Source organism: Marmota marmota, unplaced genomic scaffold (genome assembly GCF_001458135.2).
Source record: "Marmota marmota marmota unplaced genomic scaffold, marMar, whole genome shotgun sequence".
NCBI lineage: Eukaryota > Metazoa > Chordata > Mammalia > Rodentia > Sciuridae > Marmota > Marmota marmota.
Genome location: NW_026000113.1, coordinates 18,231 through 43,992, shown reverse-complemented (window position 1 = coordinate 43,992; position 25,762 = coordinate 18,231). Strand labels below are relative to the sequence as shown.

Here is a 25,762-nt window from a genome sequence, read left to right as displayed (position 1 = left end):
TTTTTTTTTTTTTTTTTTTGATAGTGGGGATTGAATCCAGGGATGATTACCACTGAGCTACATCCCAGCCCTTTTTATTCTTTATTTTGACACAGTCTGGCCTTGAACTTGGAATCCTCCTATCTCAGTCTTTGCACCACAATGCCAGGTTTCCTGGCCTCTTGTCTGGGCACTGGCCTTGTTTGCCCAGATGGCCAGTGTTGGTGGCAGTTCCCTGATGCTTTGGGGGCACAGTGGGGCTGACCAGCTGCTCTGCCCCCAGATCTGAGCGAGGAGCTGGCAGGATGCCCCCTGCTGGACCACCTGCGGAGCTGCGTGGAGGCCTTCTTCTTGGGCTTGCGGGTCAAGTGCCTACCCTCTGTAGCGGCTGCGTCCATCCGTTGCTCCTCGCGCCCCAGTCAGGACTCTGGTGAGCGGCAGCTCCACACAGGTGAGCCAGGCTGGGGGCGGAGCCCAGACCAGGGCAGGGCCAGCGAGACCCCATCCCACTGTGTAGCAAAAGGCCGATTCTGGAACGAAAAGGGGAGGAAGGAGCTCCAGAGACAGAAGGAACTTGTTTGCTCTTCTGTGGGGCATCAGTTTTCCCCACCTTTTGGACAGAATGGGAATAAGGAGTTCCTCTTCCTACCCAGCAGTCTATGGAGTTGGCCCCACAGCTCAGGGCCCACTCCCAGAGTGTTCCCTGGGATGCAGAGCAGGTGAGGGGCACCCTTTGAAAGCTGCTCAGCTTTGCTCCAGACATTCACTTTGCAAGGGCCTTCCTGTGGCCAGATGACCCGGTCCTTGAGGCCCTATCTGTGCCTGCAGGTTGTTGGCCTTTGGAGAGTGAGGCCAGCCGAGGAATGAGGCCTGAGTGGACAGGAGACTTAGACACAAGCCCAGGGAGGTTCCCAAGCAGGTGCTCTCTGGCAAGAGTGGATCAGTGTTGTTCATGTTCTGGGAACTGCTCAGCACGGGCTTTCTTCACTGGCCTGTGGCCCACACTGCCACGGGCTCCCCTCTTGCTGCTGAGATTTCTGTCCAGCCTTCATACTTCCATTCACTCACCTCCAGCACTCTCTGCATCAGGGTCTGAAGTGCCCCTCACCACACCAGTCCTCATTCTGTCACCCTGAGTGGCAGTTCTGTAGCTTCCAGTGGATTCTTTCTTTTTGTGGTTGGACGCAGGGTTCCTGTCCCCTGACAGCAGCTCACAGCATCTGCCTAGGGCCCAGCTGGCTGTGTTGGTTGGTTCTGCCAAATCTGTTATCTTGCTCCTGGTGCACCTTGTTATTTTGATTGTTGGACATTTTGTTTGACAAATTAGTTTACTCTTCTTTTTATTTATTTTATTGTGGTAAGGGAGATTGAACCCAGGGGCACTTACCCACTGATTTACATCCCCAGTCCTTTAAATTTTTTTTTTTTTTTTTGAAACAGGGTCTCATGCTGGGTTTGCACTTGTGATCCTCCTGCCTCAGCCTCTGGAGTAGCTGGGATTACAGGCTGAAGCTTTCAGGCACCGGAGCTGGATGGGAAGTTCAAGGCTGGCGTCAACAACTTAGTGAGGCCCTAAGTAATTTAGCAAGACCTTGTCTCTATATAAAAAATAAAAATGGCTGGGGATATGGCTCAGTGGTAAAGAGCCCCTGGGTTCAATCCTCAGTTGCATCAAAACAAACAAAAGCATAATTAAAAAATTTTGAGTATGTGTGTAGCTGGGTGCAGTGTAGATTACAGGTGCTTGCCCGTAATCCCAATGGCTCTGGAGCTGAGGCAGGAGGATGGCAGGTTCAAAGCCAGTCTCAGCAAGTTAGTGAGGCCCTAAGCAACTTAACAAAATCCTGTCTCTAGGGCTGGGGTTGTGGCTCAGCGGTAGAGTGCTGGCCCAGCATGCAAGAGGCCCTGGGTTCGAGCCTCAGCACCACGTGAAAATAAATAAACAAAATAAACGTGTTGTGTACAACTAAATTAAAAATATTTAAAAAAAAATAAAATAAAAAGATCCTGTCTCTAAATAAAAAATAAGAAGGCTGGGAATGTGTCTTGGTGGTTGAGTATTCTGGGTTCAATCCTAAATTATAAAAAAAAAATTGAGTAAGAAAATATTTTGGATATAATAAGTTAAATCAAACATATTGTTAAAATCAATTTGTTCTCTTTTCTTTTTCACTTTTGGGAAATTTAAAGTTATATGTATAGCTCAGGCTGTATTTCCACTGACAATGATGTGCTATATCATCTCCATAAGCCAGAGCGTGTCCCCCTATGGCCTCCTCCAGCATCTTCTGCCTGTGTCTCTAGTTCCTTCCTCACCCCCTGATCTACCTCTTGTTTCTTGAGTCCCTTCCTAAGCTTAGAATCCCTGGTTCCCATTTCCTCTCCCGCATCTCCTTCCTCTCCCTGCATGGTCCACCCCTGCTTGAACCTCCACCCACGATGGGATGTGCTGGTGGGCTCCCTGAGATGCAGGGCCAGGGCCCTCAGTGGTGCCCCAGAAGTGCTCACTCCTCTTCCCCCTCCTTCTTGACTCTTTCCACTGAGGAGACACAATCAGAGGCGACTCTGCCCCTCCTTCCATACGGCTCCCCACCTGCAGCATTTCTCTCACCTGGCTTCCCCTGCCTGGCTCCTGGTCAAGGTCACACTCAGCCTCTGTGGAGATGCCCCTCCCACCACCACCTTGCCTCCCTGCTCCTCAGAAAGCACTTTCTCTATGGTGGCCTTCCCCCTCCCTTTCCCTGCCCTCTCTTCCCTCTTCAGTCACTAGAGACTCTCCTGGTTTCCTGGGACCTGGCTGGGCCCTCCCTCTCCCTCCCTTGGGCCCCTCATTGACTGTGTCCTGGCTTCCACAGCCCTGCCCATGCCCACACTCCTGGGGAGTGTTGGTCCCTATCACTGCTGTAACTGATGACCACACAACTGGTCTTACAGTTTTGTGGGTTAGGAGTCTCCCTGCGTGGAGGTCAAGGTGTGGGCGGGCTGCGTTCCTCCTCAGGCTCTGGGGAGAATCTATCCACTTTTTCCAGTTTCCAGGGATGTCTGCATTCATTGGCTTGTGGCCTCTTCCTCTGTCCTCCAAAATAGTACTGCAGCTCAGGTCTCTCATTCTGACCTTGACCTTCTAGTTAATACAGAATAATGTCTCCATTTCCATATCTATTAGCCTGCCCTGAGCAGGGGCTGGAGATGGGTCCCTAGCCACCTCCTGACCCCCAGCACTCTCCTCCTAGATGGTATCCTGTCCTTTTTGAAGAACAACAAGCCAGATGACGCACTGTGTGTGCTAGGCCTCACGCTTTCTGACCTGTACCCCCACGAGACCTGGAGCTTCACCTTCAGCAAGTCCCTCCCAGGGCATGGTGAGCTGGGGCCCTGCAGTTTCCACCTAGAGGGAGCCTGGCATGTGCTCTTGCCCCAGGGGAGGGTGACACACACCTGTGGAAATAGCTGCATGATCTTGATTCCCCCACATTTTTGCTATTCCTGGGCAAGAGGCTGGCTTGGCTGCTGCCTCAGGGCCGGCCTTCATGTGGGCATAATGGCAGGGCAGGGTCTCCCAGGACTGGCTCATGCTCAGGCCATGCCTGGGTTGCAAGAGAGGATGGGCTGCTTTCAGTCCAGGCTCCCTGAAGCTGAGGCTGCCCACTGAGTCCCCTTGTCCTTCCCTCTCCCCAGATGTGGGAGTCTGCAGCTTCGCCCGGTTCTCAGGGAAATTCTCTCAGGTGGGGCCCAATGACCTTGATCCAGGTCTGCTTGAGGAGGCAGCAAATGGCCCTGAGACCCCGCTGCAGGACACAGGCAGGAGCCATTGCTTCAGTGCCCTGGGGGTGGTACAGTGCTGCAAGGTAGGCATGGGGGACAGGAAGAGGGTGGGTGGCTGGGCAGCTATGGATGTGTCCTCAGGGGAAGGTCATAGTGGGCTCTGGCTGAGCCTTCTGCCTGGCCAGTTATATTGTCCAGTTCTCTCCAGGAAGAGGTCAGTCCCTCACTTTACGGAGTGAGGAAATCGAGGCTCAGAGATGCCAAGTGTTTTGCCAAAGGCCACATAGCTCTGGGGGACGGCTGGGATCTGACCTATGATCTACCTGGCTCCCAAGCCCTCATGCTGTGTGGCTTCCCCTGAGCCCCCAGAGGGGAAGGTGTGCTTGGACCATTTGCCAGCAGTCTGTCCTCACCAGGGGTTGGGGGTCTGTAGGTAGAGGGCAGGGTTGTGAGACAAGGATGGTGGCCTTCCCCCTCAGGTCACATGCCATGAACTCTGCCACCTCCTGGGCCTGGGGAGCTGCCGCTGGCTCCGCTGCCTCATGCAAGGGGCGCTCAGTCTGGATGAAGCCCTGCGGCGGCCCCCAGACCTCTGCCCCATCTGCCTGAGGAAGCTGCAGCACGTCCTGGGTTTCCGGCTCGCTGAGAGGTACAAGGTGAGCGCTGCCCTGGCTCCCGACTTGGCCCAGGGGAAGCCACACACAGGCAGAGGACCTGTGCTGTGTCCTGCTCCTCTGGGACTCACAGATCTCCTTGGTGGCAGATTGAGTCTTTGGCTGGTACCTGACAAGTGGGAGCACCCTGCACTTTGGCTGGAGGGCAGGTCACCAACCCCGAAAGGAGGAGGGAACCAGACCAACCCAGTCCAGGACAGGTGCTCCTGCCTCCTGGCAGTGCTGGGAAGGGGATACTGCCCTCTGCTGGCAGCATATGGCATAGCCAGGGAGCTCGGTCCCCCTTTTTATTCCCATAGAGAGATTTGTTTGCAAACTCAGAAACTTGGATCTATTTCTCTTTAAATCCACTTCTGGCTGAAAACAAATTTATGATGGAGGCACAGGACCTATCAACTTGAAAACAAAAACTTGTCAGAACTTCACTGGGTTTAAGGCCGGACTCGTATGGTTCTGGGGAGCCCCTTCCTCATGCAAGTTTCTGGCAGGGTAGTGGCTCTCAGCCTGCCCTGGTGTCACAATTCCCTGGTGGGATGGGGTTCTCACCTGGACGCATTAGAACAGTCCCCTGTGATGCAGGAGGCCTGAAGTAGAGGCCAGGTATTTTCAGATTATAGCACTGACTCCCCTGGGAGCAGAGGGACAGCTCTTCCCTAGTGGGGAGCCAGGAGCCTGTGTCGCTGCAGAACAGGGCAGCTGGTGTGGTTGTCACTTGTGGAGACACCCTGCATGGGCCAGCTGCCCAGTCACGGGGGCACAGGCAGAGGGCTTGGTTGGAGGCAGCTCTTATTGTCCTGGTGAGGCTGAGAAATGGGAATTGAAGACAGCTCTGGCTGTGAAAGGATTTGATTTCTTACTTGTGTCCTTCATCTGGGGCTCATTCAACCATCTGATGGGAACTTTTAGAACTTTACCCAGTTGAGGGCGGGGGTGTGGTGTTCAACAGACCCTGGGTGAGCTCTGAGGGCTGAGGTGGTGGGTGCAGCCTCTCCTCCCATGATGCTCCCTGAAATGGCTGGGCCATTGGGGGCAGCCAGTCCCCTCTTAGGACAAGGCTCAGGGACCTGGTGGGCCAATGACTGTAGTAGGTGGGGAGCTATGCAGGAGATTTCCCACATGTCCTGGGATGGCCCAAGGACTCTAAGAGCCATGGAGCCACCCAGGGCCAGTGTCTCTGCTCAAAGAAAAAGCCCAGCTTTGTGGTGCCGGCCAGTGTCCACTGATTGACTGAGCAGAGCTGGAAAGTGCTGCTCATTGTGACGCCCNTTTTTTTGAAACTGCCGCCAATGTCCGGTACCGCCCGGGCAGATTTTTTTCACCCATGTGGCCTCCTCCCGGACCCGCAGAGAGCGCTCCTCCCCCGGAACTCCCTCCTACTGTACTTCCCCAACCAATGGGAACTCTCCAGGAGTCCCGTAGCCGGCCTAGGTGAACAGCAGGAGTCCAATATCCATATGAATGCAAATCTTAACATAATCATATCATCTCAATGGCTAGCTGGCGTCACCTTTCGACCAAAAATGCCATGCATCATATACTTGGCTCTTAGCACCCTCTGGTAGTTTCCACCTGTGACAAAGATGTGACCCTTCTCTGGGCAGCTCTAGGGCCCCCAGGGATACAGACTTCATCCCTCCCAGAATATGGCACCTCAGGATGGCAGCCAGGGTCACTAGATCACACTGGCTCCTCATTTCAGGAGCAGTGCAGCTCTGTTGCATTGAGCTCCAATCCTCCCCGAGTCCTGGTTCCTCAGAGGTTTCTGATGGATCTGAAATTTACTGGGGTATAGTTCAGGCAGGAGGTTCTTCCTCATTAGTGTATCATCTGAGTCTGGGGGAGTGTGTCTGACACAGCCATCCCTGGTCACAGAAAAGGAGCAGCCCTGCCCCTGAATTTCTCAGTGGCCCTGCAGTAAGTGCTCCCCTCTGGAGGTCTTGGATAGTGACTGTGATCTCACTGTTATCTGCTGAGGGGAGGGGTGGCTTACCTCCCTAGGTCAGGGAGCAGGGTCCAATCCCCTTGTGGCACGCTCCTTCCATGACCCAGCCTTCCTGTTTGGTCACTCTGAGCACCATCCCATTCATCAGTCACAGTGAGACCCCTCCTGGCTTTCCTGGCCACTCTTTCTCGCTCCCTTGGGCTCCGCATTGGTTGTGTCCTGGCTTCCTGAGCTCTGTCCATGCCCACACTCCTGGGAAGTATCATTCTTTATCACCATTGTGACTAGTGACCATACACCTGGTCCTATAGTTCTGTGGGTCAGGAGTCTCCCTGGGCTGAGGTCAAGGTGTGGGCAGGCTTCATTCCTTCTCGAGCTTTGGAGGGAATCTGTCTGCATTTCCAATTTCTTGGGCATCTTCATTCATTGGCTTATGGCCCCTTCCTCCATCCTCCAAAACAGTAGTGCAGCAGCTCAGATCTTTCACTCTGAACTTGACCCTCTTGATAATGCAGAATAATGTCCCCATTTCCACATTTATTAGTCTGCCCTCAACAGGAGCTGGAAATGAGTCACTAGCCACCTCCTGACCCCCAGCACTCTCCTCCCAGATGGTATCCTGTCCTTAAAGAACAACAAGCCAGATGACGCACTGTGTGTGCTGGGCCTCACACTTTCTGACCTGTACCCCCACGAGACCTGGAGCTTCACCTTCAGCAAGTCCCTCCCAGGGCATGGTGAGCTGGGGCCCTGCAGTTTCCACCTAGAGGGAGCCTGGCATGTGCTCTTGCTCCAGGGGAGGGTGATGCACACCTGTGGAAACAGCTGCGTGATCTTGATCCCCCACATTTTTGCTATTCCTGGGCAAAAGGCTGGCTTGGCTGCTGCCTCAGGGCTGGCCTTCATGTGGGCATAATGGCAGGGCAGGGTCTACTTGGACTGCTCATCCTCAGGCCATGCCTGGGTTGCAAGAGAGGATGGGCTGCTTTCATTCCGGGCTCCCTGCATCCGAGGCTGCCCACTGAGTCTCCTTGTCCTTCGCTCTCCCCAGAAGGGTGCATCTGTAGCTTCACCTGGTTCTCAGGGGAATTCTCATAGGTGGGGCTCAGTGACCTTGATCCAGCTCTACCTGAGGCGGTGGCAGGACACAGGCAGGAACCAGTGCTTTAGCACCATGGGGGTGGAACAGTGCTGCAGGGTGGGCATGGGGGACAGGAAGAGGGTGGGTGGCTGGGCAGCTATGGATGTGTCCTCAGAGGAAGGTCATAGTGGGCTCTGGCTGAGCCTTCTGCCTGCCCAGTTATATTGTCCAGTTCTCTCCAGGAAGAGGTCAGTCCCTCACTTTACGGAGTGAGGAAATTGAGGCTCAGAGATGCCAAGTGTTTTGCCAAAGGCCACATAGCTCTGGGGGACGGCTAGGATCTGACCTACGATCTACCTGGCTCCCAAGCCCCATGCTGTTGGCTTCCCCTGAGCCCCAGAGGGGAAGGTGTGCTTGGACCATTTGCCAGCAGTCTGTCCTCACCAGGGGTTGGGGGTCTGTAGGTAGAGGGAAAGGTTCTGAGGCAAGGCTGGTGGCCTTCCCCCTCAGGTCACATGCCACAATCTCTGCCACCTCCTGGGCCTGGGGAGCTGCCGCTGGCTCCGCTGCCTCATGAAAGGGGCGCTCAGCCTGGATGAAGCCCTGCAGTGGCCCTCAGACCTCTGCCCCATCTGCCTGAGGAAGCTGCAGCAAGTCCTGAGTTTCCGGCTCGCTGAGAGGTACAAGGTGAGCGCTGCCCTGGCTGCCGACTTGGCCCAGGGGAAGCCACACACAGGCAGAGGACCTGTGCTGTGTCCTGCTCCTCCAGGACCTCACAGATCTCCCTGATGGCAGATCCAGTCCTTAGCAGGTGCTTGACAAGTGGAAGCCCCCAGCACTTTGGGGCACTTTGGCTGACTTGTGGGTCACTAGAAGGAAGAGGGAACCAGACCAACCCAGTCCTCAACAGGAGCTCCTGCCTCTGGCAGTGCTGGCAAGGGGTATGCTGCCCTCTGTTGGTAGTATATGGCATAGCCATAGAGCACGGTCCCCTTTCTTATTTCCATGGGAAGATTTGTTTGTAAACTCAGAAACTTCACTCTCTCTTTATTTCTCTTTAAATCCACCTTTGGCTGAAAACAAATTTATGATGGAGGCACAGGACCTATCAATTTGAAAACCAAAACTTGTTGTCAGAACTTCCCTGGGTTTAAGGCCGGACTCTTATGGTTCTGGGGAGCCCCTTTCTCATGCAGGTTTCTGGCAGGGTAGTGGCTCTCAGCCTGCCCTGGTGTCACAATTCCCTGGTGGGATGGGGTTCTCACCTGGACGCATTAGAACAGTCCCCTGTGATGCTGGAGGCCTGAAGTAGAGGCCAGGTATTTTCAGATTATAGCACTGACTCCCCTGGGAGCAGAGGGACAGCTCTTCCCTAGTGGGGAGCCAGGAGCCTGTGTCGCTGCAGAACAGGGCAGCTGGTGTGGTTGTCACTTGTGGAGACACCCTGCATGGGCCAGCTGCCCAGTCACGGGGGCACAGGCAGAGGGCTTGGTTGGAGGCAGCTCTTATTGTCCTGGTGAGGCTGAGAAATGGGAATTGAAGACAGCTCTGGCTGTGAAAGGATTTGATTTCTTACTTGTGTCCTTCATCTGGGGCTCATTCAACCATCTGATGGGAACTTTTAGAACTTTACCCAGTTGAGGGCGGGGGTGTGGTGTTCAACAGACCCTGGGTGAGCTCTGAGGGCTGAGGTGGTAGGTGCAGCCTCTCCTCCCATGATGCTCCCTGAAATGGCTGGGCCATTGGGGGCAGCCAGTCCCCTCTTAGGACAAGGCTCAGGGACCTGGTGGGCCAATGACTGTAGTAGGTGGGGAGCTATGCAGGAGATTTCCCACATGTCCTGGGATGGCCCAAGGACTCTAAGAGCCATGGAGCCACCCAGGGCCAGTGTCTCTGCTCAAAGAAAAAGCCCAGCTTTGTGGTGCCGGCCAGTGTCCACTGATTGACTGAGCAGAGCTGGAAAGTGCTGCTCATTGTGACGCCCATCCTGCAGACATGGCACACACAGGGGACCTCAGGAGCACAGGTAATGGGAGGCCATGGTGAAACATTTAGGGGTGATGTGTTTTGAGTGTTTCTTTTGCCTTAACATTTTCTGACTTTAATCATCAGCTTTGAGGAAGGGCTGGGTTAGCAAGAGGTGCCCAGTTCCTGAAACGTGAACAGCAGGCTCCTGGGACCTGGAACGTCTGGCTGTGGCACAGCCTGGACTCCAGTCCCCAGCAGTGCTGGGTATCAGGGCCCTGGTGGCATCAGCTTGCCACAGGCCTCAAGGTGACTGAATGCAGCTGGGTCCTCGGGCTGCTCGCTGGCCAGACAAGTGCCCACCAGAGAGAACTCAGCCCGTTTCTCCCTCGCAGAGACTCCTCGCCTGGACCCAGGCAGCAGCAGGTTCGTGGCCCTGCCAGGAGGCAGGAGAGCCATCTATGTCGGAGGACACCCCACCCTTCAGCGCAGACTCTGGCATGTGCTGTGAGAGCGACTCAGAGCCTGTCACCAGCCTATCAGAGCCCCTCACCCCTGACGCATGCAGTCATGCCTTCCCTGAGGGACCCGAGGATGGGCAGAGCTCCCTGGTGGCCTCAGAGGCTCTGCCGAAGCTTGAGGGCCCTGTGGAGGCCATCGAGGAGCACGGACGGTGGCTGGCCACAAGTATCCAGGCCCTGGAGCGGGAAGTGGCCGAGGAGGAGCTTGCGCAGGTGGACAGGGCCGTGGATGCCCTGGACCGGTGGGAGATGTTCACAGGGCAACTCCCGGCTACCAGGCAAGACCTGCCCTGTGTCAGGGACAGTGCAGGGCTGCGCAAGGCCCTGGGGGACAAGCTCTCCTCCCTGAGGCGGCGGCTGAGCACACGCAGACTCCCCAAGGCCGAGTCCTCCCCCTGCCGCTGGGAGGGGGGTAGTTAGTGCAGCAAGATGGCCTGTCCCCTGCAGAAAAGTCAGCGCCTGGCGTCTCTCCCCAGGACACCAACTGACCACTGCTGTCCAGCCACCAAGGGCATGGTGAGCCCAGCAGCGCTAACAGAAGCCCTCAGAATGAGGAGGCTGCTTCTAGCTGGCTCCTTGGGTCCCTGTGCCCACTGCTTACCCCAAAGCACAGCCTGGTCCCAGGGCCCCCATGGCAGAGTAGCCTGCAGCCTGGGGAGCACCCCGCCCCTCTCCTGGGCGCCACCGTGGTCTGAGGGCCAGGGGGGAGCTGTGCGCTTGCCTTCTCCCTGCAGGCTGGGCTTTGGGCCTGCTGCTCCCTCTGGTTACTTCCAGCTAGAGCTTGAAAAGTTATCCAGGCCAGTGGTGACCCTGGGACATGGGCTGTGCTGCTGCTAACTGGGCTCCAGGGTCCCCTCAAAGTGGAGCCATGGGGTTTTGTTTTGTCTCTGAGCTTGAGACTCACGGGGGTCTGTCCTTTTGGACCCACACTGCGGGAAGGCAGGTGTCTAACCTGCAAGTTTAAGGGGCAGGAGGGTGGAGCCTCCTTATCCCCTGAGGTCGCCTGCTGTCACTCAGTGGTGAAAACACACTGCAGCCCCATTCTTGGGACTGTTTTCTGACCAAGGTGGCTGTGCTGTCAGTGGGCACTAGGCCGCGGTGGTGCCATGTGGGGTCAGTTTGTACTAGGCCACCAGGTGCCTGTGCTGGTGCCAGCAGGGTGCAGCTCATGTCTTCAGTGACATCTTTTTGGCTGAGTTCTATCCCATTCCTGAGAGCAGTTAGGACACCGTCCACACGTGGCATTGTCTGTGACCCTTTCATTTTTTGGTCCCAGGGATTGAACTCAAGGGTGCTTAACCACTGAGCCACATCCCAAGCCCTATTTTATTTGAGATGGGGCCTCACTAAATTGCTTAAGGTCTTTCTAAGTTGCTAAGGCTGGCCTTGCCTTGAATCTGTCCTCCTGCCTCATTTGATTCCTACCCCCTCAAAGTGACCTTTTTATCACTATCAAATGTCCCAGCCTGAGATAGTAGAATCCTGCAGAGTGAAGCAGGTGGAGTCCCAGCTTTTCCCTCACTGGAAAGAGGCAAGAACAGGAAGCTTAGACAGTTTCGAATTGTTTCTGAGAAAAAACTACAAATATAGACCTAGAGGGAGGCTGAAGCTGCCTTGTGACTGTGACACTACTGCGGGGCAAAGGGCAAGTCCCAGGCCCAGAAAAATGCAAAGGGTTAAGGTCATCTGGGCTTGGAAGCAAAGTCACACCTCTGACGCAGTATCGGCACCCTCCCCAGGCCCCCAGGCCATTCTTGCCATCTCATACAGGTGTCCCATGGTCCAGGTTGTCCTTGCAATGAGATGAAGGGACTCACGCTACGGCTCATACAGCTGCCCGTGTCTTCGAGCAAGGAGCACAGCTGGGCCTCGACGCCCAGGCCCTGGGAGCCCTCCATCAGGCCCAGGCTCCCTGGGTAGCTGTGGCCTTCCTAAGCCTCATGTCAGAGCCTCACCCTGCTCGGCAGTCACTGAGGCCCCTGCAGGTCGCTGGGAGGGACACAGACACCACCTCTGAATGGAGGTGTGGCAAGTTTCTGGAAGGACGTACCACTTGGGGAAATAACATTGTGGCCATTCGTGAGAAGCTGGCCCTGGTCGGTGTTGGTGGCCTGGGTTTCACTATCATGACGGCCACATGGTCTTACCTGAGGCCACTCTTCTGTCCTCTGCAAGAGGTGAGTTACTGGAGTGGCGGAAGATTCAATGAGGGTAACAAATAGCCAGGTGTGGACGGAGGGCAGGAGGCCATCAGGGTCATCCACCCCTGGCCTTTGGCTCCCAACTGTCATGAGTCCCAAGGGGGCACATGGAGGTGGGAGGCAGCAAACCACTAAAGCCAGAAGCTTCACCCAGAGGCTTTTGAAGACTGGTGTCGGGAGGACGATTTGAAAAGCAGCTTCCTCTGCCATGTTTCCCTCCTCATACGCTGGCCCAGGTTCTGTCCTTGACAGGCGAAGGGTAATGGGACAGTCACCACGGGAGGAGGGTAAGGAGAGGAGGAGCCAAGTGGGGCTCACGGACCTTCCTAAACTCGAGCTGTGGTCTGCAGGGTCCCGGGGCCATGGCATCTAAAATGTCAAAGAAACGCACAAGCTGACTCAGCTGCTTCCTCACCTGCTCAGATCTGCAGGATGGAGGTCGCTTTCTCTGCGGCTCCCCTGGAGCAGCTCCAGCCAGGCTGGAAGGACACAGGCTGGAAGGAACTGCAGTCTTCTGTGAGCACATGAGCCTGATCCTGAAGGTGGAGGAGGGGGGAACTGCACACAGAGGGACCTGGTTTCAGTGAAACCCAAGGAAAGAGCAAATGACAACCCTTAGAACAACAGGCTGCCAAAGAGTATTTCCAAGTAATCAAGGAAATTCCCGCCTTACTATAAGAGGAGCTCGGCTTTTGAAAGCTGGTAGAATAAATGCAGACAACCAGTGGGGATGGACAACTGTCGTTTTGAAACGAGTTTGAGATGAAACCAGATTCTATGCTTTTGCTGGTTGGTGGGGTCTGCCTAAGTCACAGGCCTCTGCAGCTGAGAAAGCCCATGTTAGTGTTAGCCGCTAAACACTCCTGGGGATGCCTGCTGGAGTCAGCAGCCAGCAAAGCCCGATTCTTTTCCACCCCCGAGTTGCATGTTGCAGCTCTTACTGGGGGGTTTTTTCCCTCCAGTGTCACAGCAGACCCCAGAAGCTCACTGCTAACTTCTTTCCAGGGTCTTGTCTTGCAAATCAGAAGAATGAAATTCACAGACAATGGAAGACAAGAGTGAAAGGAGCAGGATTTATTCTAGTGGGAAGGCAAGACACAGAACTCTTGCAGGGAAACAGGGGACCAGACAGCAGGTTGACATTTGAACTAGGGGTTTATATAGCCCTTGGGTGAACACTGTTAGTCCAAATTCATGCTAATCAGAGTTCTTTTTTTTTTTGGTACTGGGGATTGAACTCAGGAACATTCAACCACTGAGCCACATCCCCATCTCTAATTTTATTTAAAGACAGGGTCTCACTGAGTTCCTTAGTGTCTTGCTGTTGCTGAGGCTGGCTTTGAACTCACAATCCTCCTGTCTCAGCCTCCCAAGCCACTGGGATTAAAGGCAAGTGCCACTGCTCCTGGCTTAATCAGGTGTTAGAAAATACCAGTGCTACTGGTTAGCCCTGGTCTGAACTTTCAGGTCTGCCCCCACTTCTAGTTTTCCTGATGCTCATGGGGGAAGTGGGAGGTTGAGGTCAGAGGATCATGGATGCTCCAGGGTTCAGGTGGATGGTGCTATGTGGACTAGGTGTCCCTACCAGCCCAGGCTCAGCTATTGAGGTGTGACAGGTCCACTCACTGTGGGGTGCCTCGGCCCTGGCTTGCCATGCCTCAGGCCCACACTGGCATGGTGGGCTCTGTGGGCCACAACCTGTGCTCACTGTCCATACTCAAACCCACCTGGGCCACTGTTTCTGGGACTTGGCTTAGATTCACTTTCCTTTCCCAGCACCACATCACATCATCTCAAAACAGGACAAGCTGAAAATACTGAGGCTTATTTTTGAGCTCAGCTTCTTGGGGAAGAGACAACAAAATCAAACTTCCATCAGGAGTTTGTTTTAAAAAGCAAATTACCACACAAAAAAAGCAAATTCCCAGAAATATTTAGATGTTAGTTTTCAGTTAACCCCCCACACCAGGCACTCCCACTGACAGTTGGAGGCAAGCAGAATACTCACCAAAAAGCTGGCAGGCTTCAGAGACCCTGCTTCTCACAAGTAATTGCTGCACAAGGGTCTGCAAGGGCAAGCCCATCCACCCTCAGACCCTCTCCATCACTCCAGCTTTCCGCATTAACTAGAAATGAGCAGCCAGGGCCCACAAGCAAGGCCACCCCAGATGCCACAACCTGGGCCTGTGAATGACACTGCACTCATTCTGACATGGGCCAGGCCATTGCACCTGGGCTCTCCGCTCCTCCTCTGGCCCCAGCCACAATGTCCCACCCCTCACGGCATGTGCTGTCTTACACCGTGTCCCACCCAGGCCCCTTCCTGGCATAGGGTGCCTGTCTCCCACGGGTGCCTGGTTTTCTGGTTGAAGCACAAATGCTACTTCTTGGCAAAGGTGACGTGTCTGCTCGCTTTGCCCCCATGCTCCACATGCACCTTCTGTTTCTTTATGAACTTTACCACCATCTGTGAGTTTGTTTCTGGGGCTGTTACGGGTCTGTGGTCAGCGGGAGCTCACAAGGACCACGACTCTTGGGCACACACACCCACCTGCCATGCAAAGCAGCTTGGATCAATTGGAAGCCATTCCTCCTCAGGGGGCCTTTGGGGAGCAGGAACATGACTTCCTGTTTCTTCCAACACCCGCCTACAGGAAGGCCATGTTGCTGACCACTCTCGACTGCTGGCCGTTTTCACCTGAGGAACTGATTTCACTGGGCTTGCTCTGTGGTCAGCGCCCAGCTGGGCCCACAGTGTGGAGGCCAATCAGGCCCAGCGGTGGAGGTCCCTGTGGTCAGCCCATCAGTGCTGATGCCCTGGAGGAGCGTGGCCTCATGGGCAGGCCTGTTGCCCTGGTTTTGTTAAACAGGGAGTCCCAGAGACCAGGAAACAGAGGTTGTCAAAGGGGCCCCTGGGAAGAGGGGACAGCACATGAGGGCCCAGTGGAGAGAAAGCACACTTTCCCTGGGGGTCACTGGAATGACTGGCAGGGGTGTGGAGGGTGCCAGTCACGGTCCAAGTGGGCAGTAGGAGAGGAGTAGGGCGGGAGCAAACATGAAAAGGTTTTGTTTTTCTGAATGAGATCGGGCCTGGGAGTGACTTACGGCATTTCCTTCATGTCCCACCAGGGGCTCCACAGGTCCCTCTAGTGGATGGGCAGGGCAGGGCAGGGCTGGTGTCAGCATGGCACCATCCAGCTCTGAAGGGACAGAATGGAAGCTGCTGGGGCTGTGAGGGCAGCGGTCTAAATGTCAAGAATTCCCTCTCATTCCTGCTGCTGCTGCCTTCCCATCACATCTCCCTGAAGCAGTCACTTTACATGGGGCTCTTGAGAGTCATGGACCCCAAGCAGGAGAGGTGCTCATAAAAGGTGGTGGTGGGGGGTGTGTCCCAGGAGGAGTCCCCTGCCCTGGTTGCAGCACCTGGCTGTGACAGGCCTCCTGTGGTGACGGCTTGCCTGCTCACAGGGCACTGTTCCTAAGTCCACCTAAATTCAGGAATCAGTACTGAGACCACAGGTGACCGACACACAGCATGTTCTGTTATCAGATTTTCTAGAGTGCTTCCCTGTTACATCTCAATACTGCTGTAAGCCCAAATCAGAAGTGTAAGTGACATGGGAGAAGTCCTCATTTCAGCTCAGTCAGTGCTTCCTGTTTGGAATGCCAGGCTCCCACGGGAGTCCCTCTACAAGGTGCCATTCCTCCTGCTTGTAGCAGTGAATGGGCCACTCTTCCCTGTGCAAGGCCTCCTCTGAGTCGCTCTTGCTGTACTGCTGAGGATGGGCTGGGAGCCCTGACCACCTAGACATCCATACATTGAGTGACCATCAGGCGCCTCCCATCTTCAGTCATTTGCTGGAGGTCTTAGAAAGACCTATTAAACTGTCACTTCATCAGTGCTCACGTTTCCATATTTTTGAGCCAGAGTTGAGGCTTTTGATGTGATTTAACAAAAAAGGGGCATGTCTGGTGGGGGACCTCATATGCTTGCGCTCTCGTCACCAATAGCATTTTCCCCTCGGCCCTGCCGGCCCAACCGTCCTGCTGACTTCTCATACTTCGCCCACACCTACAGGCCTGTGCTTCTGAGGGCTATTAAGTTGAAAAATGGCTGACTCTTGCTGAATAAACACCGGGTAGGATGTGAGACTGCTCCAGGGCATGAGGAAGAGCCAGTGTTCAGCACCTGGGGGGGAAGGCGGCAGAGCGAAGGAAACACAGGAGAGGGGCTGGGTCAGAGCCAGGCATGGGGCACCCACTTACCTCACTTGCCCATGTGTGCACATGACACATGTATTCTGTCCACGGTGAGGCCCACGGACACCTCTGCTTTAGGAGCGGTGTCAGACCGAAGGTGGCGATTTAACCCAAAGCCTGTGAACCCAGCTATACCTGCACTCAAGATCCACCCAGGTCACTGTTCTGCTCTGACACAGTTAGTGGATGGTCACATTCAGGGGCACGCTGTACGGTAGTAGCCTGTGGGGTGGCAACTGGCTGTTGGATGGGAGGTGACACACCAGGAAGACACGTCGTTTAAGGAAACTTTTAATAAGATTTATCAAAATGACATCTACAGAACCTGCTAACTAACCACCAAGGTAGGAAATACACTTTTTACCTGTCGCAGTGGCCCCGTCTGGGCAGTTCTGGTGCACATCGGTGCTTCCCAGGGAGGAGCCCAAGGCAGAGCATCAAGGCTCTCAGTACTTAAGACTCCTGACAGCTCCCTGCTGTTTTGTCATGAATGCTTAGGTGCCAAAGCTACATGCCACCCCCACCTCATCCCACACCTGGGGCCTCAAGCTTCCAGCATGCACAGCTGCTCTCCATGGGTGACAAGCCGAGCACTAGAAAGTGGGCTCAGGACTAAGTGGTTCTGAATGGGGTCTGGGCATATCAACACTGAACTTCCTGATCACCTGAGGCCACAGCCAGTAACAGGCCAACTGGTTTCACTTAGTTCTAATGGAGTTAAGAAGGATGTTTAGAATGCTTTAAATCAATTTGCATAAGGTCCAAAGGTAATTCTCCAAGGTTCTAGAGATTCAAGACTCCATGAAAATCTATCTTTAAGTTTCTCCTAACTAGGCCTGTTGAACCCTGCAGGTGAACTCCCCATGTGATGGTGTGTATAGGTGAACAGGCCTTCCCCCGCCCACCCAAGTTCAGCACCCTTCACCCACCCCCAGGGGTTGATGAGTTTCTGGCTGCCAACATGCAGGTGAACCTGGAAAAACTTTTATCAGCCTGACAGATGGAGTGATCAGAACAGACAGTGTACTAGTCTGACACTGAGGTACAGGTCACTTCAATTTTTGACATCTGAGTTGCTAACCACACCTGAGGTTCCTTAGAGAGAATGGCACCAAAAATCTGCAGGGCTGAGACACACAGAGAACTGCTCTTTTGCAAGGGTTTCCTATGGTCACACCCAGTGAAAGAAAACCCACCTTCCTCCAGAGGCAGGCTGCTGGCCACAGCCAGGGGAAGGCTGGGTAGGTAGCAGTCCTCACTGTGCTAATCACAGTTCCACAAGCCTGGAAGGAACCTCACGTCTGTGTACTTTTATGGCCCTCAACCCTGGCTTTGCATCTGAATCTCCCAGGACAGTAGGAATCCATATATATGATGTTTGAATCTGGGCAGCCTTGGCTTTGTCAGCTGAGCCAAGTACATCCCACAGCCACCTGCACCAACCAGGAACACAATCTGAGAACACTCACGGCTCTGTACAGCAATAGAAGCACGTTGTCTGGCAAGAATGAGGCAGAAAGGAGCACTGAGAACAAGGGCCACTGCCCAAAGGTGCTGGTGGGCAGGCCATCTGTAGAAGCCTGGATTTCTCCAGGGAAGGCAGGCTTCAAGAGGGCTCATTGACAGAACTCTGTAGCACTGTGGCAGGATCTAAGGCTGCACTAGCACCCTTGCTAGCTTCCAGAAGCCTAGAAGAGGGAGATGAAGATCCCCACTATTTTCTAAAGGAGGAAACTCCACATGCTGGCAACTTTTGGGTCAGAAGACGCCTTGTAAGTAAGATATGGTTTATGTCCTTGCCATTAGGTGGGGAGGGAAGGGTAAGGAGTACAAAGCACCACTGTGTGCATGTGGACAGGGCACCACGGGGGCCCAGGGCTGCCCCGAATCCACACTGCTGCTGGGGCATTAAGGCAGGTCCATGGCTCTCAACCTCGTCCTCCATGGAAGGGAGTGGGGACCCTGACACAGATCCTCGGCTCAACCTAATATACCTGGACTGGGGGCTCTTAGGACATTGGCACAAGTTTTAAAGGCAGTGAGTTCACTTGGGAGGTGGCACTCAGACCCTGCGCCAGAGATGGAGGGCCAGCAGGCACTGTGCCCAGCAGCACTGGCAATGCATCTCTACAAGCTACCACTAGGCGAAGCTTTTGGGTTAGTCTCAGTGAAGACTCAGAGGTTAGAGAGAAAAGCCATGTGCAAGGCCAGCTGGTTTTTGTGTTTTAGTCATTAAAGAGAGAATGTGTGCGCACACACCATCCTCGATTAAATTGTGTCAGGAAAGGAATGCAGTTCCTGTAAAAAGAAGGCTGTGTTATTAGGTATTGCAGATTAACACCAAAGTGAGCACTGGGATTTTCAGTAGTTTCACTAGTCCCCAAATCAGTAGCTAACATGGAGTTCCCACGTCCTCTTGCCTAGAGCTCGTGGCTGGGCTGGAGCCCAGCGTTCTTGAGCCAGGTATTCGACGGCGTGGATCTGAGAAGTCCTGCAGGACCACACAGGCCACAAGTGCCAACAGCCACACAGGCTGCCTCAGAAAGGCACGAGGGGGCTTCCTCTCACTGCAGCATGATGTCCTTCAGGTTCTCCTGCAGGATCGTGTCTTTCACAGCATGGAACACGAAGCGGATGTTCTTAGTGTCTATGGCAGAAGTGAAGTGGTGGATCAGCAGCTTGCTGTGGTCTTGTCTCTTTCTGACAAAACACTGGACCAAGTGCTGCTGGACGTCCTCAGTTGGTAAAGTTGCCCTTGAAATCCAGGAAGTGCTTCCTGATGCTGACCATCTTCACACTCTCCACCAGAAAGTCCCCCTTCTTGAGGAAAAAAAAATTATGGAGATGTTGAAGAAGAGCAGTTGATGATAGTCTCAAAGATGTTCATCGACTCCATCAGCCAGTTGGTGTGCCTGTCCTCTGTGAGAACCTTGTTGTATTAGCTAGAGGACATCATGAACAGGATTGACATGTTCTCATTAAACACTGGAATCACTTCGGTGTTGAGACCGCTGGCCACCCACATCCAGCATCTTAAGAAGGTTTTTAAGAACAATGAAGTCATGTTCCACAATCTCCTTGGTGGCCTTCCTGGTGTCCTGCTTACTAAGGAAGTAGTTCTGTAAAATGCAGGACAAGGAGACATTCAGGAGAAAATAAGAACCAAAATATGGCAAAAGGAAAGGGTGAAGGCAAAAGTTACCCTAACTTTGCAAGAAGTTTAACCAAAAACTAGAAACAAATTTGCAGAGTTATACATTCACTTTGAAACAAAGTTAAAAAGGACTGAATGCCTCATTTCAAAATGAATGGAGGCTCATTCAATCTGAGGAGGAATGATCAGAAGCTCTATTGCCAAGTCCCATGGGAAGATCTCATCTAGTTTCTTCTCCAGAAGTCACTGTACTCCAAAGAGTATGGTGACTGAGACTGGATCCCTGGTTGCTTCATGGCTGTGGTGCACCTGCTGCCTAGGAATGTTTCTGTGCAAGGTACAGGATGCTCTGTTGCTATGGTGACGCCCTTCCCAAAGAGGCTCTGTGCAAGAGTCTTATCAATCTCAACCTTGGTAATCAGGCACAGAGCTTCTGAGGCTAGAAGAATTCTAAGCCTGACAAGACAACCACAATGTTTCACTAGCGCTGCTACTTCTGAGCTGGTGGCTTAACAGTAACTCGGACAATGGGCCACCTGAAGTGCTGCAGGAAGCTCCAAGCATTGCAAAGTGGAACACCTACAAGAATGTTTCTAGCCCTGTAATCTTCTAGTGCACAAAGAACACAATGCCTCCATAGTCCTTAACTTCTTGATTATGAGATCCTATGTAAATAAACTTGCTGGGCCAGCTCTTCAGTTGCGTTTCTCCATCACAGTGCAACAGATCCCAGCTTTAGCTCAACACCTGTGTGTGTGTTTTTCTTAATCCACTTCCCCTCACAGGTTTCTTGGGTTCAGCTCTGCAGGGTGAGGCAGACTATCTTTTTCTTTTTGTTTCTATACAATAGATATCTTCTTTGTTTCTCACTTCTAGAACATAACATTCCAAAACCTTACTATGACTTCATTTAGGTTTTGCAATGCTATTTAAATTTAGTCTGCAGTATATTTAATTTTCTTGTCTTAGAAAACTTTGTTTTTGCCTTTGGTTTGGTTGTCTGTATTCTTCCTTTTTTTTTTCTTCTCATAACAGGGATTGACCCCAGGGATGTTTGTCCACTGAGCACATCCTTCGCCCTTTTATTATTATTATTATTATTATTATTTTTATATTTTGAGACAGGGTCTTGCTAAATTGCTGAGAGCCTTGATAGTTGCTGAGGCTTGCTTTGAACTTGTGATCCTCCTGACTCACTGTTTTGAGCTGCTGGCAGCGTAGGCCTGTGCTTAGCTGTATTCTTCCTTCTTAGAAGAAAGAGAATGCAGAAAAATGAGAACCAGTAAGAAATAAAACATCAACAAATGAATAGGTGAATACAATTATTTCTAATGTACAAACCAGTGTCTCTAAGTTTTCATGCATGAGTCTCTCAGTCTAATTCTAACACTGTGAGGAAGCTGACGGACACTGGGTTTCCTGTCATGTTCTTCAGAAAGGCTTGTTCAACTGCCTCTCAAATGCATTGTGATAAGAAGAAACTGAAATAGAAGATGGAAAGACCTCACCTGACAATAATGGCTGCCATTGTGCCATTTAAAACTGTCTTGCCACACTGGATACCATCTGCTACACAGGTGGCTGGGAGAGAAGCCCAGACCATTTCTGGCACAAAGAGCACTGGGTGGATGTACGGCAGCTGAGACATCAACTTCTGTGGTTCAGAGTTACAAGTGGTCCCAGAAATACAGAAAATAACTAATTGCTCACTTGCCTCTTCAGAGAAGAGCTTCACTTCCACACAAATACAGCTATGGGGACACACATCTGTGCACACCCACACCCATTTTGGATTCCTCCCACTTGTGCTTGGTAACCAATACCCACAGTGGAGAGCAGCTGACAATCTGAAGCCTGACTCACAACAAAAAGCCTGATTTGTTTCTCAGCTTCAATAGGGGTTAAAGCTACTTCTGGGCTCTAACTGAGGTGAACACATAATCACTGCCCAAATGGAGAGACTTTGAGAGCAAAAGGGGGCACTGTTAATAATCAGGCTAGGGCAACAGGCACACCACAGGACTGTCCCAGGCAAACAGGATGCAGTTCCCTAGGTTCTAGCATCCAAGAAAACAAGCTCCACACTTACAGGAGACGGTTTTGTTCTAAACACCATCCTAAACCCTGTATGTCTGTTATTCTTTAAGACTCACAAACTGTGGGTTAATCATTACTCATTGTACAAATGAGGAAACTGAGGCTCAGACAGCATAAGAGGTACTTTCTAAAACAAAACCTGGGTCTGCATGGCCCGGGCTCTTTGACTCTTAGTCCTCACTCTGGGGAAATGAACTAATCTTTTTCATTTGGTGCTAAGGATAGAAGCCAAGGCCTTGCTCATGTTAAGCACGGGCTCTACCACTCAGCTATACCCCTCAGTCCCAGAAGCAAAAAATTCTGATATGTGAGATCCTTTGAAAAAACCAACATTGAGACATAGATTTATTTTACAAATACAGTAAAATTGTCAAGTATTAGTAGAGGCCTGTGTGCTCAAATATGATGTAAAATATCAACTTTCTCCTTTTGGGAAAATTCAAGGATAAAACACTAATCCAAGTAAAATAAAAATGCCATAGGATTAAAGCAAAAACAACCTTGGAAAAAATCTAAAATCTAAAGAATGACACGGTAAAGAGCAAGCCTTTAAATTCCAAGAATTATCCTCTGTTAAAATCAAACAAGTTCTGTGAGATACCAAATCAATTCATGATTGTTTTTACTTTAACTTTTATTAACTTTTCATTTTTCTAACATATAATCCATTTTCCAAACAAGTATATTACAAGACAGAGTTCGCAGGCTTGAACTCTATCTTGTAATATACTGTACACCCTGCACATTCTGTTGTTAAGATATGAATGGACTGGCACTTACTTTTTTTTTTGGTATTTCATAGCACTTACTTTTATTTGTTTCTCTTACCTACAATTGTCAGATTGTTTCCATTCTTGCCTCTACATTTTGCTTTTAGTATTTATATTTCAGATAACTTTTCATACATTTTGCCAAATTTGCTCCAAAAGAACCCACTGAGAAGATCATAATGCTATAATTTGTATCTCTGGAACAAAACTAATATTTATCCTACTTAATTCACATAGATTTGTGAAATAGATCCAAGTTTATGCACTTCTGTTATACAGTCTCCTAAGCCTGGATTCTAAATTTGATTGTACTTGCCTCATGTGAAAAAGGACAAATTTTCCTTAGGTTTAAGTAAAAATCAAATGATGGGGAATTATATTGTTTAGAATTTATTATCTCTGCAGAATGTTCTTATTTCCATGTAGTCACCTACTTTTCCTAGTATATAGCACCCTTTCCACTTTCCAAAGAGCAGTAGCAGATGTAAGACCACCACTCCATTTATATGCTTTGTAAAGAAGAAATCAAGAAAAATGACATGTCACTGAGTAGACTTAAAAGTATTTCCACACCTAGGAAATAGCCTGGACAAGAGAGACAGCACACATGCAGTTACAAACATGAAGTCGCAGCAGCTCACCGCACTAAGAACACAAGGTGAAAACAGAACCATCTCTAACATAACTATTTTTTCCACTAGCATCATAAAATACTGCTTTGCATGTATTTGCACATAAGAACAGATGTCTTCTACTCAATCTTGTAAGATAGTTTGGGCTGATTGGCAGGTAACACTTGAAAAATATAGCAATTCTAAACTCCAAAATTTTTCATTGAGTTCCATTAATGATTTAAAATCAGGATGCACTAGGGACAGTGGTTTGGATCTGCGGTGTCCCCTAAGGCCCATGCACCTGGAGGCTTTGTCTTGCTATTGGGAGGTAGTGGAATTTTTAGAAGGTGGGGGTAAATTAAGAGGTAGTCAAGTCAATGAGGGTGTGCCCTTGAGGAGGTATTGGAACACGGGCCCCTTCCTGTTTCTCTCTTTCCTTCTTGACTGCCATGAGGTCAATAGACCTGCTATGCTTCATGCTCCAACCATAAGATTCTGGGCACCCACAGGCCCTAAGCAACAGGATAAGCAACCATGGACTGAACCATGACTGTTTCAGTCATGGCTTTGGCTCTGAGATCAAGAGCCAAAGTGAACCTTTCCTCCTTTTAAGAGGGTTATCCAGGTTTTTTTTGTCATGGAAAACTGACCAAAACACTAAGTGATGCCATGGAAACATCTCAGACATCTCAGGAGTTCAAACGAGAAAGGTGCTGTCCTTGGGCACATGGCATGTCCTCAGTGGATGTTCAGGCAGCTTGTCATTGGGTCCCTGAGGAACACAGGCTGATGGTGGCTGCACCAGAGGCAGAAGAGGGCTTTCTGCACATCTTATATTAGAAATACACAGCACTAAAAAGTTAATAAAGGTGATGTTGACTCTACAGCTGGGAAATACAGACTGCTAGAGCACACAGAGAGGTGGCGCATATGTGGGTGGAGACTGTGGGATTTCCCCCTATATGCTAGCCCATGTTTTATACATGCAATCATGTCTGTCCTTGAATTCCCCTGACCCCTGATTTCCCATGATCTAAAACATTAACCAAGCCTTGAAATAAACAGTCATACTTTTGCAGATAACCACATCCATCATCAGGCCGGGTAGACTGACACTGTGCCCTGCCATCTAAATCTATCCTACCCAGTAGTAAGTACTGATTCATCCCAAAGAGTGCCACATAACCCTTCCCGTTTTCTCAGTGTCCCCAGCTCATCTGTGGCATTCAATTCATTCAGCAAAAATGAAACCATGCCCAGCACTGCTACCTGGAAGTGGTTGGGTGGCCAGGAACATTGTGGCCAGCCCTGGCTGAAGTTGAACATGGCCTGAGTCTAAACCCTTGCTGAGAGAGTAAAAGTGACAATGGTGACAGAAAAACCACATATCCAACCTCCAGGGGACACCTCTCTGTGTGCTTTTCTGCCTCAGGTAGTGAACAAAAGCCATATTTGGATGTCTAGGAAGCAAGGGAAGAGGGGTAAAGCCAGAATTTGCTTGGACCTTGCTCTCACCTCCCACTGTGCGCTCACCACGTTCAGACCCAACTGGGAGCCTCTGTATGTCTCATCTCTCTCAGGTTCTCTGCACCATGACCTCCAGCTATGTCTCCTTAGACACCCAACTCTGTCCTTTCCACTCAAAGAAACTGCTGGCTCCCCCATGTCCCCTCTGTGTTTTGAAATTCCCCATCTGGACAGTGAGCTCAACTGGCCTTTCTCTCAGGGGATCTAACTGTTAAAGACTGATATTACATATATTTCGCCCTCTTTTTGAACATGATTCATCTGGGACAGGAAATCTCGACCCTGAGAAAAGTCCACCGTAGCAAAGTCCACTGCTTGCACTCATTCTCTTTTTCTCAAGGCTTTCCCTGGTTCTATGGGTCATAGAACATGTATTTCTCTTCAGTTCCAGAGACCTTGGCTCCCATCAGGGCAAGGGAAAGTGAGAGAAGCAGAGTTAGCAAGGTGTAGAGAACCTCCTGGGGAAGAGGTAGACGGAGCTTCCTAGGATGACTCTTTTTCTGGGGGTGGGGTACTGGGCATTGAAAGGGCTCAACTACTGAGCCCCCCCTTTTTTGTATTTTATTTAAAGACAGGGTCTCACTGAATTGCTTTGCACCTTGCTGTTGCTGAGGCTGGCTTTGAACTTGCAATCCTCTTGCCTCAGCCTCTCTAGCTGCTAGGACTGCAGGCATGCACCACCATGCCCAGCCTCTTGGATGATTCTTATTCTTATGGACTCTAAGGCTCAGTGGGTGGCTGCACCAAGCAGGACAGCAGGGTGTTTCAGAGTGTTCCCACAAATGAAGGACTTGAGGCCCAGCACAGTCCTGCCCTGTCAACCCATCATCATACTTCACCTTCCCACAAAAATCTTCCTCTTTATTTCCTTCTACAGTGATTTCAATTTCTTTTCTCTCTTGGTACCAGGGACTGAACCTAGGGGTGCTCAACCACTAGCCATATCCCCACTCCTTTATTATATTTTATTTGGAGACAGGGTCTTGCTGAGTTGCTTAGGGCCTCCTTTTTTTTATTTCATTTTTTTATTGGTTGTTCAAAACCTTACAAAGCTCTTGACATATCATATTTCATACATTAGCTTCAAGTGAGTTATGAACTCCCATTTTTACCCCAAATACAGATTGCAGAATCACATCGGTTACACATCCACATTTTTACATAATGCCATATTAATAACTGTTGTATTCTGCTACCTTTCCTATCCTCTAC

At 51.2% G+C, this 25,762-nt stretch overlaps 1 protein-coding gene, 1 long non-coding RNA gene and 1 pseudogene across 8 annotated transcripts in view; 1 reads left to right on the top strand and 2 right to left on the bottom strand.

Moving 5' to 3' along the window:
• The window catches only part of LOC107161099 (archaemetzincin-1-like), a 28,010-nt gene extending 16,710 nt beyond the window's left edge, over window positions 1-11,300 (top strand). For 4 of the 7 annotated variants that reach the window (XM_048784699.1, XM_048784700.1, XM_048784701.1 and 1 more), the window contains 5 exons: window positions 263-430; window positions 3,213-3,341; window positions 3,658-3,827; window positions 4,224-4,400; window positions 9,802-11,300. In XM_048784699.1, coding sequence (XP_048640656.1) covers window positions 263-430; window positions 3,213-3,341; window positions 3,658-3,827; window positions 4,224-4,400; window positions 9,802-10,347 — 1,190 coding nt within the window. In that variant the 3' untranslated portion in view covers window positions 10,348-11,300. Of the gene's footprint in view, window positions 1-262; window positions 431-3,212; window positions 3,342-3,657; window positions 3,828-4,223; window positions 4,401-4,507; window positions 4,666-9,553 lie in introns of those variants that run through there. The other 3 variants (XM_048784704.1, XM_048784703.1, XM_048784702.1) reach the window with 3 other exon arrangements.
• The window catches only part of LOC125611050, a 19,375-nt gene extending 6,355 nt beyond the window's left edge, over window positions 1-13,020 (bottom strand). Inside the window, exons 1-2 of the long non-coding RNA XR_007341151.1 lie at window positions 12,544-13,020; window positions 8,542-8,546 (exon numbers count right to left, since the gene is read on the bottom strand). This is a non-coding gene — a long non-coding RNA (uncharacterized LOC125611050). The remainder of the gene's footprint in view (window positions 1-8,541; window positions 8,547-12,543) is intronic.
• Window positions 13,021-16,663: 3,643 nt separating this feature from the next.
• The window catches only part of LOC107161089, a 24,541-nt pseudogene continuing 15,442 nt past the window's right edge, over window positions 16,664-25,762 (bottom strand).